This window comes from Oryzias latipes, chromosome 23, assembly GCF_053564925.1.
Source record: "Oryzias latipes strain Hd-rR chromosome 23, Olatipes_Hd-rR_3.1".
In the NCBI taxonomy this organism is placed as follows: domain Eukaryota; kingdom Metazoa; phylum Chordata; class Actinopteri; order Beloniformes; family Adrianichthyidae; genus Oryzias; species Oryzias latipes.
This window is the reverse complement of record NC_136259.1, coordinates 10686083-10701215: the sequence shown is the minus strand read 5'-3', so window position 1 is coordinate 10701215 and position 15133 is coordinate 10686083. Positions and strand designations below refer to the sequence as shown.

At 40.0% G+C, this 15133-nt stretch overlaps 2 protein-coding genes across 3 annotated transcripts in view; one reads left to right on the top strand and one right to left on the bottom strand.

The window, feature by feature from the left end:
- Positions 1 to 32: 32 nt before the first annotated feature.
- On the top strand, positions 33 to 4975 carry psmc2 (proteasome 26S subunit, ATPase 2). Its single transcript, XM_004084632.5, has 12 exons — positions 33 to 243; positions 538 to 575; positions 717 to 798; positions 1702 to 1801; positions 1909 to 2040; positions 2121 to 2193; positions 2963 to 3058; positions 3147 to 3311; positions 3384 to 3471; positions 4146 to 4348; positions 4425 to 4521; positions 4743 to 4975. Exons 1-12 carry the CDS (start codon positions 174 to 176, stop codon positions 4898 to 4900), a joined length of 1302 nt encoding a protein of 433 aa, XP_004084680.1. The 5' UTR covers positions 33 to 173; the 3' UTR covers positions 4901 to 4975.
- slc26a5 (solute carrier family 26 member 5) overlaps positions 4937 to 15133 on the bottom strand; it is a 23285-nt gene continuing 13088 nt past the window's right edge. For both annotated transcript variants that reach the window (XM_004084631.5, XM_020700057.3), the window contains exons 7-18: positions 13811 to 14046; positions 13545 to 13692; positions 10482 to 10595; positions 10302 to 10379; positions 10130 to 10225; positions 8027 to 8133; positions 7839 to 7908; positions 7672 to 7764; positions 6789 to 6887; positions 6424 to 6630; positions 6267 to 6321; positions 4937 to 5627 (exon numbers count right to left, since the gene is read on the bottom strand). In XM_004084631.5, the coding sequence (XP_004084679.1) occupies positions 5482 to 5627; positions 6267 to 6321; positions 6424 to 6630; positions 6789 to 6887; positions 7672 to 7764; positions 7839 to 7908; positions 8027 to 8133; positions 10130 to 10225; positions 10302 to 10379; positions 10482 to 10595; positions 13545 to 13692; positions 13811 to 14046 (1449 nt within the window). In that variant the 3' untranslated portion in view covers positions 4937 to 5481. The remainder of the gene's footprint in view (positions 5628 to 6266; positions 6322 to 6423; positions 6631 to 6788; positions 6888 to 7671; positions 7765 to 7838; positions 7909 to 8026; positions 8134 to 10129; positions 10226 to 10301; positions 10380 to 10481; positions 10596 to 13544; positions 13693 to 13810; positions 14047 to 15133) is intronic.

Sequence of the window (15133 nt, the reverse complement as noted above, 5' to 3'; positions counted from 1 at the left end):
CACCGAGGACTTTTTGAGAAAACTGTTTTTAGAGAGAGTGTCCCATCAATTCGAGTCCCTTCTGGACTTCCGGGTAGCGGCGGAAGTGTAAAGTTGCTGTGTAATCGCTCGGTCTGGCAGTAGAAATAGCCCAGCATACGTGACAAAAGCGTTCGTTTGTATCAACTTTAAACATGCCTGATTATTTGGGAGAAGATCAACGGAAAACCAAGGAAGAAGAAAAAGATGACGCACCCATTCGAGGTTTATACAAAACCAATATTATAATCTCAACAACAATACTGTCGGATGTCATGTCGACAAACAAGCTAATTGTCTCTTAGCTCTCGTTTTTTCCTCTATTTTAAAACAACGCAATAGTTTTAGGTTGTTCCAATGATGGCCCATTTTTTATTTTTAATCAAAAACAATGTGTTTATAGTGAACAGATAAAAATGTTTCTTATTTTTAACATGATGACCAGTGTTGTAGCAATCAATGCTAACTGCCGGCTGAAATAGCGAAGTCATATTCCTGTTTTTTATTTTTTTCTGGTAGCTTTGGATGAAGGCGACATCGCACTGCTCAAAACATACGTAAGTTTTTCTCAAAGTGGTCAAATTTCAGAGTTGTTTTTTTTTTTCTTTCTTAAATTATTTTATTTTAATTTTATTCATTTATTTTTAGTTTTATTCTAAACGTCAAATATTGACCAAAGTTTGTCGTGGCTTTGCCAGGGTCAAAGCACCTACTCCAGACAGATCAAACAGGTAGAGGATGACATTCAGCAGCTTCTCAAGAAGATCAACGAGCTTACAGGTGGGTGAACATGGAACCTGGTCATTCCCAGGTGTTTTACCAAATATTGAAATATCTTTATTGTCATTGTACATGTTCAACAAAATTACAGTGCAATTTTTCAGTAGAATAAAAAGGGCATAATAAATAAAAAGGTATTTAGGACAGGAAATAAACTACATCGATTTCATTAGATATACCCAGTGATTACATTTGATTTATTTTATGATCCAGTTAAGATATATCCTCTTCTTCTTTTCCTTTCGACCACAGCCAACCAACTTCCTCTGTCCATCCCTGTCTTCTGCATCCTCTCCTCTAACACCAGCTACATTCATGTCTTCCTTCCCTGCATCCTGAAACCCTCTCTTTGATCTTCTTCTTAACCTTTTGCCTGTCATCTCTAGACTCAGGATCCTTCTCCCAACAAATTCACTGTCTCTCCTCTGGACATGTCCCAATCATCTCAGTCTGACCTCTCTGACTTAAACTCCAAAACATCTAACATGTGCTGTTAATTACACAGGGCCTTATCTGTGTATAATTAATATTTGTTAATGGTTTAATTAATCATTGTAATTTTTAAATGAACATTTATTTCGTTCTTTATTTGTGAACATCATTTTGTTTATTTATTTGTTGTGTTTATTGTACTTTAAAGTCTCATTTAATAAAAAACAACAGTAGATACAGGTTTCCACCAGTCCTAGACAAAAAATGGACTTTGTCAACTTTATACCAACAATAATATTAAAACACATTAAACAAGTTTAATAGACGCACAAAATGTTCAACTAGTAGTTAAGATAAAAATGATAGAATATTTAGAGGAATAAAATAAGAAAGAGAACGATCTCTCAATAAAAACATTGTATGATATTTGCAACATAACATGCAGTTTATTTGTGATTTTGAATTTGTCAGGCATCAAAGAGTCTGACACAGGCTTGGCTCCACCGGCACTTTGGGATCTGGCTGCTGACAAACAGACTCTGCAGAGTGAGCAGCCTTTACAAGTGGCAAGGTAAAACAGCCTGCCTTTTTAGTTTTAAAGACCCTGTGTCACTTTTTTTAAAATTTCATTTAGTCTTTCTTCCTCTTCTAAAAATCTTTATGATAAATGTGTTTTAGATGCACTAAGATCATCAACGCAGACTCTGAAGACCCTAAATATATCATCAATGTCAAACAGTTTGCTAAGTTTGTGGTGGATTTGAGTGATCAGGTGGCTCCAACTGACATTGAGGAAGGCATGAGAGTTGGGTGAGTCTCATATGATCATGACATGTCAATCACAAGCCGATTTATATGTCTCTAGCACACATTTGTACTTGTTGTTGCAGGGTTGACAGGAACAAGTATCAGATCCATATTCCTTTACCTCCCAAGATTGACCCCACTGTAACTATGATGCAGGTACGCAGTGGCAGAGTTTGGATAAAAACATGTGTGCGCTTGATTGTTGTTTTATTCATGTTCCCAGAGTGGCTGAACAGAAATGCATGCAAAACATGGAACAAAATGCAAAGAACATTGGGCCATATTATACATATTTTTCTAAATATTTTGATGAACTTGTTCCCAACACTCCTCTGGAAAAATTAACATCATATTCAAAATTCATGACCTGTTCTTTAGTAGAGGAAAAAGTTCTTAGGTCAAAGCCATAAAGTGCATAAACACCAGAGTTGGACACACCCTCATGTGACCTATCCTTTTTGTTATGGCAAATTAGAAGCCAGTTAGCTATCTTTTTTTAAACACATTTGCCACTTGTTGCAGCTATCGTAAAGCTAACAGTTGGACTAGTTAAATTTACATATGAGAATTATATCAATAAAATATGAATCACTAGATGTTCAATCTAGCCACCGGAGTGACAAAAATGGTTTGATCCAAAATGTAATTTATTTTTGTTGTCAAGGTGGTTTGTTTCATAAATAAGATAGACTTGATATATAGGTACATTCTAAGCTCTTCTTATTTGTAAAGATTTTGTCCTTGTCAAAACGAATCAAAATAAAAAGTGTGAAAGAAATTCCAAAAGCCTAAAAAAAAGTGATTTAAAAGTGTTTTGTTGGTAAACAAGGCTAGTCTTCAGATAAAAGTGTACAGATTCATGGTTTTTCTTAAAGATCAAAGCAAAATGACTCATTTCTTAGTTTGTGCTAACTCTGTGGTGCAGGTGGAAGAGAAGCCTGATGTAACCTACAGTGATGTTGGTGGCTGCAAGGAGCAGATTGAGAAGCTGAGAGAAGTGGTTGAAACTCCACTGCTCCATGTGAGTTTTCAGCATCCAGATCACCTGCACTGTTTGGGGAAAATGAACACAGCTTCAGTCCTTTGTTCTCTCTTTTTTTTTTCATCAGCCTGAAAGGTTTGTCAGCCTGGGCATCGAGCCTCCTAAAGGTGTGCTTCTGTTCGGGCCACCTGGCACGGGGAAGACCCTGTGTGCCCGAGCCGTGGCCAACAGAACTGATGCCTGCTTCATTCGAGTCATCGGTTCTGAGTTGGTTCAAAAATATGTGGGAGAGGTGAGCTCGCTTGTGACGAAAGAGTATATTTTGCTTCCATCAACGTTCACGCCGTGTCGTCTGTAACCGCAGGGAGCCAGGATGGTTCGGGAGCTGTTTGAGATGGCAAGAACCAAAAAAGCTTGCCTGATCTTTTTTGATGAGATTGATGCCATTGGAGGTGAGATTGATGCGTTTATGACCTCACTGAGAGGCCTCATGCCATGTAGTCATGTGGTCGATGGTTCACGCTTCTTAAGGATGCTGATTGGTTAAAACCTTTACTTGAGCACAGATGGAGAAACGTGACATGTTTTGTTTGACGGCACATGTTTAAACTTCAAGGAAATGAAACAAAATGTATATATTTTAACATGTTTACCCTGTGTGTTAACCAGCTGATGTAATGCAATGTTGTAGCTAAAAGGAAATGTTATGTGCAGAAATGCAGTGTCCAGAAAATTTCATTCAAAGGAAACATTTTAAAAAGGATCCACATTATTCAGGGTTTGAAAATAAGATTTTTTTATCAAAATAGTAGTCCTTCCCAAATTTCTTTTTTGTTTCATGTTTTATTGCTCAATTGATCAAAAACTTTTTTATAGATCCATAATTTTACTGTATTTATGTCCAAAAACAACCACATTCCTCAGAGTGAGAAATCTTTCTGGAAGAACAGAATCTTTCAAATTACCTAAAGTGTTGTTTACCAAACTAGATGTTATTTTAGAAACATTGCTTCTGTGCAGGTCAGAGGTGAAGGAAGTTTTTGTCATCAGTCGTCCTGAAAGGAGAAGAGCTTTGTTTCTTACTGGCCTTTTAGCAAAAAAAGAAAATATGAAATCTTTCTCCCAGGTGCTCGTTTTGATGATGGGGCTGGGGGGGACAATGAGGTCCAGAGGACCATGCTTGAGCTTATCAACCAGCTGGATGGTTTCGACCCACGAGGCAACATCAAAGTGCTCATGGCCACCAATAGACCGGACACTTTGGACCCGGCTCTGATGAGACCTGGGCGCCTGGATAGGAAGATCGAGTTCAGCCTTCCTGACCTGGAAGTGAGTTTTCCTTACAGGGATACTCAGAAAAGTTGTTGGTAAAGTGTAATCACGGTCTGTTTTGTGCATCTTTTAGGGTCGCACTCATATTTTCAAGATCCACGCCCGCTCCATGAGTGTGGAAAGAGACATCCGCTTTGAGCTTCTGGCCCGTCTGTGCCCCAACAGCACTGGTAAGACCAAAGCTCCTTTACCTTCATTGTTCCCCACTTACTCATGGCTGTTTCTGTTGTAGGTTATAAACATAAAAAAGTTTTTTTTTTCTACTTTGTTCACCAAAGCTGAATTGTGGTCACAAGATTACAGTGTATTCAACACAATAGGCCTGTGTTGTTGGGAAAACTACTTTAAAAAGCAAATAACATTCTCTGTTTAAAACAATCTTTTCAATCAGGTGCTGAGATCCGCAGTGTGTGCACAGAGGCCGGCATGTTTGCCATCAGAGCTCGCAGGAAGATCGCTACAGAGAAGGACTTCCTGGAGGCTGTAAACAAGGTCATCAAATCCTACGCAAAGTTCAGCGCCACCCCCAGATACATGACATACAACTGAGGACTCCTGGTCTACTGCTAAAGAAACAGTCAATGCTTTTGTTGTCACCGAAAAATAAAGTTTATTCCACATTTAGATCTGAGTTCCTGAATAACATTTTCTCAAAAGGCATCTTGTGTTCTCCAGCAGCATTTTTAACAAAACTAAAATTAGTTTTTCAGACAAATGTTTTGACAAAAATAAAGTTTCACTTCATGTAACCAAGATTACAAACAGAGCTGTTTTAATTGTCCAGCCTCAGAACACCACTGCATAGAACCTAGATGAAGACATAATTGACCATAGCAATGAGCAGATACATTTCTTCCAGGAATGGCTCTTTCAAAAGCAGCTTGAAGTTTCTGCAGGGCAGTGAGAACCTGGAGCTTCAGATGCATTTCCAAGTCTTCAGATTCCTCTTTCAGCATGCTGGTCCCCATATTTCCAGTCTGATAAGGCTGCTGACTTTGGAAGAAGCATAATCTTTAATGGGCTACTGATGCTCGCTGTTCAATATGAACACAGTTGAGTTTTTCTGCTGTCAGCGAGCCCAATCACTGTCCTGGTTGAGGTGACTGAGGTGGTGATGGGGGAGTCTGCTCTTAAGTGAGTTTCTTTGCAGCACCATCTGTGCTGGACCTTGAGTGCTGGCAGTGCAGAACAGCATCATGGATGGTGGGGAAGAACAGGTGAGGGGTCAGATCCTCTGAGAAGAACTGCAGCATGTCCAGGTCAGCCAGCGTGCTCCCTTCAGGAACAGAAAACCAGTACATTTACTTGCAGTTACACTGACTGACCACTGCAATAAACTCATGGGACTAAGGCAGCAGAGAGCACTCTAGTGATTGGTACAGGCTTCATCCACAGGAACCTTTGCAGTAACTCTTGTGCTATCCTAGGCACTTTACCATTGGGAGTTGGGTCATCTAGACCCACTAGACAGTGCTCTGAACCTTTTTTCTTCAATGATTTGTGATCGTCACTGGTGTCCATGAATTACATGAAATCTTTCCACCTTTGTCATGGTAGGGAGAACACGTCAATGTAAGGGTGGGGTCATCTTAAGATAGCACAAGGGTTAAAGATCTGTGCAGTGTAGTGACCACTATGCACCAGAGGGTTAAACCCGCCTCCTCACACTTAAATTGATAAAACGTTATTATCTGGTAAATTTGGTCACCACAGACTTCACTTTTCTGTTATCAAGAAAGTGGTTTTCAACATTTCCTGAACTGCACTGAAACCACAGCTTGAGATCTTTATGATTATTTTTATAACACACATCTGCTCTAAGAACCGAGTTTGTAGCCCAGAGCCGCTAATTTTAACGTGTACGACTTTCAACAAGTTCTACGTCTTAAAAAAACGAGTCTTCATGACCACTTACTGTTACAGCTGGCAATGACCACCCGAACGTCCACAGCTGCATACTCCCTAATGACCTGCAGACAGGGCGAGTCTTTGGAGTGAAATCGACCAAACATGAAGTACCAAAGTGCAAGTCATCATGATACCCCGCCCCCTTTCAAAGAAAAGAGAAGAACCTGTTTGATGGCTTTAGCCCCCACAGAGTCTATGAAGCTGTTGGTGGTCCAGTCCAGGATGATGGAGTGGACGGCGCTGAGCGGCTCCAGGAAGACCACCACCTCCGAAGTTGTCTCGCTGTGCTCGTCTTCCAGATGGCCATTGACACCCTCCTCCACCTGGCTGCTCTGAGGCAGAACCTCATGGATCACAGCCTCATCCTTGTACTGGAACCAACCACAGACATGACATGGAGAGGAGCTTCCGCTACAAACATGGAGTCAAATGCTTCCCGATGTGTCATTGAAAGAGTTCATTCTTTTATTTTGAGAAACAGCGGATATTTCCTCAGACATAGATGACACGCTGAGCCTGAAGGACCCACCGTAGCAGCAACTGTGAGTGGAGAGCTCTCTTTACTCTTCTTCTTTTGCTTTTCTCTGGCCTTCTGGGCTGCCTTTAACTTCTCAGGGTTGACCCCGGTCTGTGAAGACATGGTCAAAAGGTGGGTTTACCATCCGCAGGACCTTCTTCTTCAAAGGCTCTACAGGTAACCACATGCGGAGGAACATATACAGAAATTCATCCTGGAACATTTGTTGCAAACACTTTTCATTCTTCAATGTTTAAATATTTTTAAACATTTAAACATTATATTGCTTTATCAAGTTCAGCTGTTGAGTCATTTCAAGAAGCGAAGTAAAAACGGGCTTTTGTACACAGATGAGTATGAACAACGACTCTCAAAAGCCATCAAAGCCTTTGTTTGTGTGGGCGGGTATTTTAGTTTTTTTTACGGTGAGAATTGTTATTTCACCACTAACCCTGATAAAAAAAAGAATTACAACTGTCATACCATTAAACATTTTTGAGGATGATGCCTCTTCTATATTCACACCATCGATTAATCTTCAGGCAGTAGTTTGAGTTTATTCTACTAACTCGTCTCCATGTTTGGGTTCATGACATCATTAGAGACTTTCCCAGTACGGTGAGCTTCACCATCTGTTCACACCATCCAACATGTCATGGGCCAAAGCTGAGCTACTGATTGGTTGACGCAAATCCTTCACCAAACTTCAGATATTTGAACTCTGGTAACATTGTGCACTGATGTGAAATCTTTCATTGTATTTTATCTTATTTTATTATATTTACTGTTTTAGTATATTTATTTAGTATATTTTAGATGAAAATCCTTTCCTGTTGGTAAACATGTATGAATAAATAAATGTTCACTCCGGCTGTGCGTATTTACTAGGGATTACCTTCTCCTTCAGGGTGTTCACATATAGGTCACTGTTTGCAAAGTAGATGGAGAAGTTGGAAGAGAAAATCTTGATCCCCTCATATTCAGATGCCTGACAAGAACACACAAATAATCATTATGGGGCAAATTATGGTTTGCATGTCTGTGTTTTTCTCACAGACTCACTTCTTCATATTCATCCACGTCATAATACAGGCCAGTGTTGGGAACATGGCCCAGAATGGAAGTTTTGGGGCTGAAAGGAAAAAAGTCAGCGTTGAAATATTTTCTCCATCTCACAAACTGAAGGTTTTGCAGCACTGAAGTCCATCTTCCCCCTAAAGTCTGGTGACAGAACTGTCGTGAAACAGTACCTCTGCGTCCTGTAGATGACTGTGAGCAGAGCCAAGGCAATGGCTGCCAGCAGACCGTTATCCAGACCCAACAGCACAGAAGCCACAAACGTCGCCAACCAAATGACCTGAGGATAGTCATGTTACCATTAAATGCTGCGGCAACCCAACAAAACCAACAATTCTACCTCAGAATACTAAACGGAGTGAAAGGAGAGTGGTCTCTGCTGGTCCTGCTACTGAGGCTTCATTTACCGCCAGCTAAAGGCAAAGAGCTTGGAGGCTTTTTTTTGTAGGGGGTTTAATCTTCACCACAAAAAACACTATTTTAAATTCAGCTTTCAAAAAATCTAAACTTTATCACTTTAAATACTGCATTATGCCCGTCACCCCAAGGAATAGCAGACTGGAGCCCAAACTGCCCGAATGCCTTCAGTAGTTTTCTGGAGTTTATGTTTTTTATAGAAGCCTTCTAAGGTCGTGTCACAAAGCCACTACGTATATTTTGCACATTTTCCACTTGTGAAATTTCGGTCTTTCATGATACATGTATGATATACGTCATTGCTTCTTCAGTTTTTGATGTGCGCAGATGTCCGTCGACTGGTTTTTACGTGAATTCAGTTTTGAGCTGTTCAAAATTTTTGGTCAGAGAAAATTTATGCAGATTATGCACATTTTACATAGTTTATGCACATTTATTACGTAAATCTTACACAATAGTGCGCAATTTTTGCCAGATGCATTCACACAATTATAATATTAAATATATAATGATAACCGTGGCGCAGTGGTTAGCGCTCTTGCCTCACAGCAAGAAGGCCCCTGGTTCAAGTCCCGGCTGGGGGACATGAAAAATACATCAATTGGGGACCTTTCTGTGTGGAGTTTGCATGTTCTCCCCGTGTATGCGTGGGTTCTCTCCGGGATCTCCGGCTTCCTCCCACTGTCCAAAAACATGCTTCATAGGTTAATTGGCAACTCTAAATTGTCCATAGGTTTGAGTGTGAGAGTGCATGGGTGTGTGATTTGGACGTTCTACCCTGCGACAGACTGGCGACCTGTCCAGGGCATCCCCTGCCTACGCCCAAGTAGCCGGGATAGGCTCCGGCAGCCCCGAAAGGGACAAAGCGGTACAGAAAATGAATGAATGAATGAATAATATATATATAAATTATAATCACGCACAGTTCATGTTTTATGTTGGTTTACATGTTCCTTGCGTAGTTTAGTCGTACTTCTTTTGTGGTTTTAATGTGGTTAATTCGTAATACATTTGTGAAAATTGAATATAAAACCACAACTTTTTTCCCTTTTTCCACATATGACCAATTTTCATCCACGGACAATCCGTAAAATGTATGTAGTGGCTGTGTGACAGACAGGGATACAAAAATCTGTTGTTTTTCAAGATGTTTTTTTCCTGGAAATATTATTTTAAATCTACAAACACAAGCAAACTACAAACTGACAATAAATTGGAGACGGACCAAAACCTGCAGGGTGTGCACATCTGTGACCAAGATGAACACCTAATGTTTGTTTGGAGGGATACAGAAACTGAATTAAAACCAGAGTTAATAGTTTAATAGGCTCCGCCTACAACAAAGTACACCTAAACATCCCAGATAATCAATCATATTTTATCTACAATTCACAACAAATAATCAAAACTCCATTACAGACATTCATCGGTGATTCCACATAAAGCCTTAATTATTAAAATACCAGTAGTCTAACTATTAAAGTAAACCACTCTTGTGGGTTTAATGTGCTTGCTGCTCGTGAAAAAGCAAAGCTGTAAGAACGATTGATGCCTACTGGTGCAAAAACACACCAAACCACTTCAGCCCCAAACCTGCTTAAAATTAGCATGACAGCAAAAACAAAAGTGTTTTTTTTTTTTAAATCACCCCGGGAAGGGGAAGAATGAGTCGTGTGACAGACTCAGCTCCCTAAAACACAATTTTTAAGAAGTGGAAAGACATTTATGACTGAACGCATGTAGATTTTAACCTGACCAAGAAATGAGTCAGAAATCAGCAAGAGAAAGCATCAAGGCCAAAATCATCAAATCTTTCTTAAAAATAGAAACACGTTGGAATAAAATAGAAAAAAACGTACCAGTTCGATCTTACTGGTTCTCCACAACACGGGGATGTCTCTGAACTGCCTGAACATCCCCAGCAGGTTGACCATGATGATGGCTGCCAGCACAGTCTGGATAAGAGCAGCATGCACAAGTAAGAAGACATTACTCAGCACAAGGGCCAATCCAGGTTTAAGCTCCACCCACCTGAGGGAGCGGCTCAAAGACAAAGCCAATGGCCACAATCACCAGCAGCACTATGAGAGACGCCACCAGCCCCGCGATCTGAACTCACAGAAAAGATGGTGGTCAGCTGCATCACTCTCATCCTTACAGTGATGGTTTGTGTTAGTAATCAGGGAGTAAGGAAGTGCTGCTCCCACTTACCTGAGTTTTCCCTCCTGTACTTTCCTGCACCAGGCTCCTCGACATGGAGGACGTTATGGCAAAGGTTTGAAAGAAGGAGCCAAAGACGTTGGAGAGGCCGAGGGCGATCAGCTCCTGAATAATAGACACCAAAAAATGGGTTTGAGAACATACCTCAACACAAATTACTTCTCTGAAAAAAGGTGGTCACAACAAGAATGTGTCACAAACCATCAAATACAGCGAGAATTTTTGCATTAAGGGAGGCATTAGGTCAAGAAACATCAGTATAAATTGAAAAGAGAAAACAGAACAAGGTTTTTCTTCAAAACCTTAAATTTTTTAGTTTTATGAAAATTAATGTTTTTTTTCTTTAGCTAAAGTCTAAAAACACAGTTTCTTAATGGTATTTGGACTGTTTATTTTCTGCAAATAAATAGTGCAGACGTATATTTTCCTTCTGTTGCTTTGGTTTCTTTATGAAGCATCATTCACAACAGAGGCTTCGTCAAGGAGCTACACAAATTCAAACAATCAAGTTGTATGAATGTGAGTTGTTTAAATCCAGGCTTTTTAGAACTGTAATCATGATCCTAATGTGATTCCTGATCATTCCAACAAAGCCATGTTGTCCTAAAAAAAGACAGTGACCTGGGGGGTATTCCAGGAAGCATGTTTAAACTACCCTGACTTTAACCCTGAACTCTGGCTGAAATCCGCCTGAACTTGCTTACTCTGGGTATGTTTGTTCCAAAAGACCGGATATGAGTTAGCGTGATTACGCTCGACTTGGTAACCCTGAGTTAATGCACGTGCATGTCAAGTACATAAAGACATTCTCAATGGATCTCCGATATCCCAAGTCACCATGGAAAGAAGTCACCATGGTTAACAAAAGAGGGCGCCATACTTCAGTGAGACTGAGTCGGAGATTTAATGATGGCATATGAAGAGTATATGTCCATCAAAAAAGTAATACGGCTGCATCAGCAAAAGAAAGAGTTTCTGCTTGGAGAAAAATAACGGACAAAGTAAACGCACAGTTTCTGATCTTATTTCCAATTACATTGTGATGTATATATATATTCAACTTTTCAACATTTCCGGTTCCGGGTTACACAGTAGGACGCGTGGCGTGCCTCTCTGCGAATACAACTATCTTCAAATTACTTAAAAGGTTGATTTTCCCCAAAAAAGAGACCTGACCATGCCCTCGAAGAAACCCCAGGAATACGAAGACCTCAAAAAGACTCTTGACATTATTCAAGAAACGCTGAAAAGTTTTATGGAACAAGTGTCGGCTAAGCTAACGCCACTTTGGGAAACGATGGAAGAGTTCCGAAGATTTCGGGCTCAAAACGAGCAGCGAGAAAACCGGGTCGAGATTCCGGAGAAAAGACTGGACGATGTGGATCAGCAAGTAAGGATGAATAATGTCATTCTCACTCGAGTACCAATCAAGCCTCAAGCGAAGCTGAATGCAGCAGGAGCAAAACTGCTAATGCTAGCGCTAGCGTAGCTGGCAGTGCTAATACGGAGATCGGTGCAGTGTCTTTGGAGCAGCAAATACATTCATTTTTCACATCTAAAGGGATTTCCCTGGATCTCAATACCATCGAGACCTGCCACCTGCTCCCCAGGAGAAAGGAGACGGATAAACCAGCGATCCTCATCAGGTTTGTGAATCGCAAACACAAGCTAGCTTTGATGACCCAAAGGAAACACCTGAAAGGTTCGGCTGCTTATCTGAACGACCATCTGACCAGAAGGAATGCTGAAATCTCAAAACATGCACGGCTTCTCAGGAAGCGTAAGCAGATTGAGAACACTTGGGTTAAAGGCTGCAGGATTTACGTCAAACCGCTCGGTCCAGAGGACCGGTCCAAGGTTTTGGTTGTGAGCACCATGAAGGACTTTGAGAAGTGTTTGGTCACGGTCGTCTGAAACAACATGGAGTAATAAACCAAAGAGCCAAATAATTTCAAGAAATATGACACGTGGATTCATCACTTTCTCTGTATGTCTGACGTAACCTGAATAACAGCAGAGTTCTGACCTGCAGACAACTTGACCTCAACTTTCACCGTCCCTGATATCAGCTGAAGAAGGATATGGACCTGAATCTAATGTCTAATGGCTAATGATACAGTTTGGATTTGCAATATATACCATGCAGAAAGAATTAAACATACAGGGTAAAATAACTCTGCAAAACAGTAAAACAGCTACAACTAAACATATTTAAACAAAAACCTACACTGGTACCCAAATCCATCCAGACAGGCAAAGGGAATGGTATCCCACAATTCCTTGCGCTGCTGATCTAACAGCAGCACCAAAGTTACACCTACTTAATTGAATTAATTTGAATGAAAGTAAAATAAATGTCTGATAACTATGTGTTATTAAGTGGACTGAACTAAAAAAATTATTTATCTTAAGTGAAGCAAATAATTAAGTTAGATTAATGTAAAAAAGTTAATCTTTCCAACATCCATACGTGGTCTTGTCACCCTCTCATGGTGGAAAAAAATTATCTGAGCTTCTTCATCCACTAAATCATCTTCAAATGGACACGCCATGCTGCTTCACCTCTCTGAAAACAAACTAAGCTTCAACTAAACCTGCTCCAGACCAGGTTATGTTCAGAGCATGACTTTCTATGGCAACTTAAGCATACCCTGAAACGTACCTCTGTTTTTGGAACCGAAAGCTGAGGTTATACGCCTCCTTAGCCTCAACCTGCTTTTTGGAATACCCCCCAGGAACAGTCAAGGTAATAACTGTCCTGCTGTTCACACTCTGCTTTTGGATTTGTTTCAATTCTGTAAAACACGAGCCTACGGCACATCCCAGACATGGCAGACATAATGCACTGCGTTCTTAAACCTCAACCTCGTCAGAAAGTGATGAACATCTTTACAACAACAACAGTGAATGCTCAGATTTAAGCACCCTGAATGCAGACTTTTGAAGTGAGTGTGCTTTGTTCAAACCAGAAAAATCATTTCAGAAGCTTTGAGGCCCTTATAGAGCATCAATTGAAACCTTTGTAAAGTGAAAACGAAGGGTTTGACTCCTTACCTGGTTTCCATCCACGCTGTACCCATGCTTCAGGGCAAATGTCTTGGCGAGTGAGATGTCCATGGAAAATCCTACAATTGCCACAGCAAAGGCGTCTGGAATCATGTTAGGTAACAGAGAGAAGTCTGGGATGGCAGGGGGGCGAAGCCTGAGAACCCAGGAGAAAGAAAAACATCTCCGTTTGTCAATATTATTCAGCAGAAGTGCCATAAGAGCTGCTTTCATAACAGAGGCTGAGATTACAAGAATCAAAGTCTGCAGCTTACCCGGTAGGTATGGTATTCACCACGTCCACCTGGTAGTTTTTGTTTAAGGACATGCCATATGAGACTCCAGTTGAGACAATGACAACAATAATCTCTCCAGGAAGGGGAACAGGTAGCTTTTTCTTGTAGCGCTCATTAAGAACTTTGACCACGTACAGGAACACGATGCACACAAGGCCCAGAAGGAGACTGGGAATGTTAGTCCCTGTGATTTCTTGAAATACTGCGCCCACACTCTGCAGAAAGGATTCATTCAGCGCATTTGCGGAAATCACACAGGGAATGTATGGAGTGAAATTTCTGCCACCACGTTGCACACAAAAAAAATTTAAGTTGCACATAAAACTTTTTAAGTTGCAAGTAAAAATATTAAATATTTGCTCTACAATAATTGTTATTCTGCTTTGATTTTTTTTTTTGCTTGCAAATTTTTTTTTTTTGGTTTCAAGAACTTTTTTTTTGCTTTCAAAAACTTTTTTTGCGTTTGCAAAACACGTTTTTGCATGCGTTGTGTCAAATCTCGCTTTTGTCCCATCTTTGATTTTGCTGACTACTTTGACCGTGATAAAACTGCCACTATTGCCTCGGCCAAAAGGAAATTTGCATGCGTTGTGTGTCATCTCACTTTTTACTTATCTTTGATTTTGCTGGGTTAAGTTTCAGTTTGACATGACAAAGCTGCCATCAAACAGCTGTTGATTGGTCCAGATTCTAACCAATTAAATCGCCACATTTATTAAACATGGTGTCTGCCACCAAGGCTCAGAAACCAAACCATCTCCTTTTACCCTCGATTTTGTCTGTTTGGATAAAGACGTTTTCATTTTTTATCATTTTAACAATAATTCATACTTTCTTTCTTTCTTTTTTTAGCATTGGGTAATTTTGTGAATTTATGGCTGAGAATCTCCTGAAACTGTAAAGTTTATCTGCTGACATTAAATCAACATGTCTATGTGGGATCTGTGAATCCTGCAGAGCAAATTATTGGTAAAAAGTAGGACTTTCTTTAAGATCTGTTTTTTTAAAACAAAACAATAAAAGATTTAAAGCACATATTTCATGCTGCACAGGTGTTTTGGAATTGATTAACAGCAATAATAAGCAAAATCATGATGGCTCACCAAAGGAACCTCAATGTATTTAGCAGAAGAAGCATTTTTAACTTTATGTTCGTTTTTAAAGTGTCTTGTGTTTTAGAACTTGTAAACGTTTGTCCAAACTTAAAAAAAAAATACTCATGAAAAAATGCTATTTTCTCTTAATATTTCCACATTTATCGCTTAAAAAAAAACAATAGTTTAGATACAAATCTTTGAAGTG

Coding starts and splice junctions, on each gene's coding strand:
- psmc2 (XM_004084632.5), top strand. CDS start 174: ATGCCTGATTATTTGGGAGAAGATCAACGGAAAACCAAGGAAGAAGAA. Junction 1,802..1,908: donor CAGCCTTTACAAGTGGCAAG/GTAAAACAGCCT, acceptor AATGTGTTTTAG/ATGCACTAAGATCATCAACG. Junction 3,472..4,145: donor TGAGATTGATGCCATTGGAG/GTGAGATTGATG, acceptor TCTTTCTCCCAG/GTGCTCGTTTTGATGATGGG.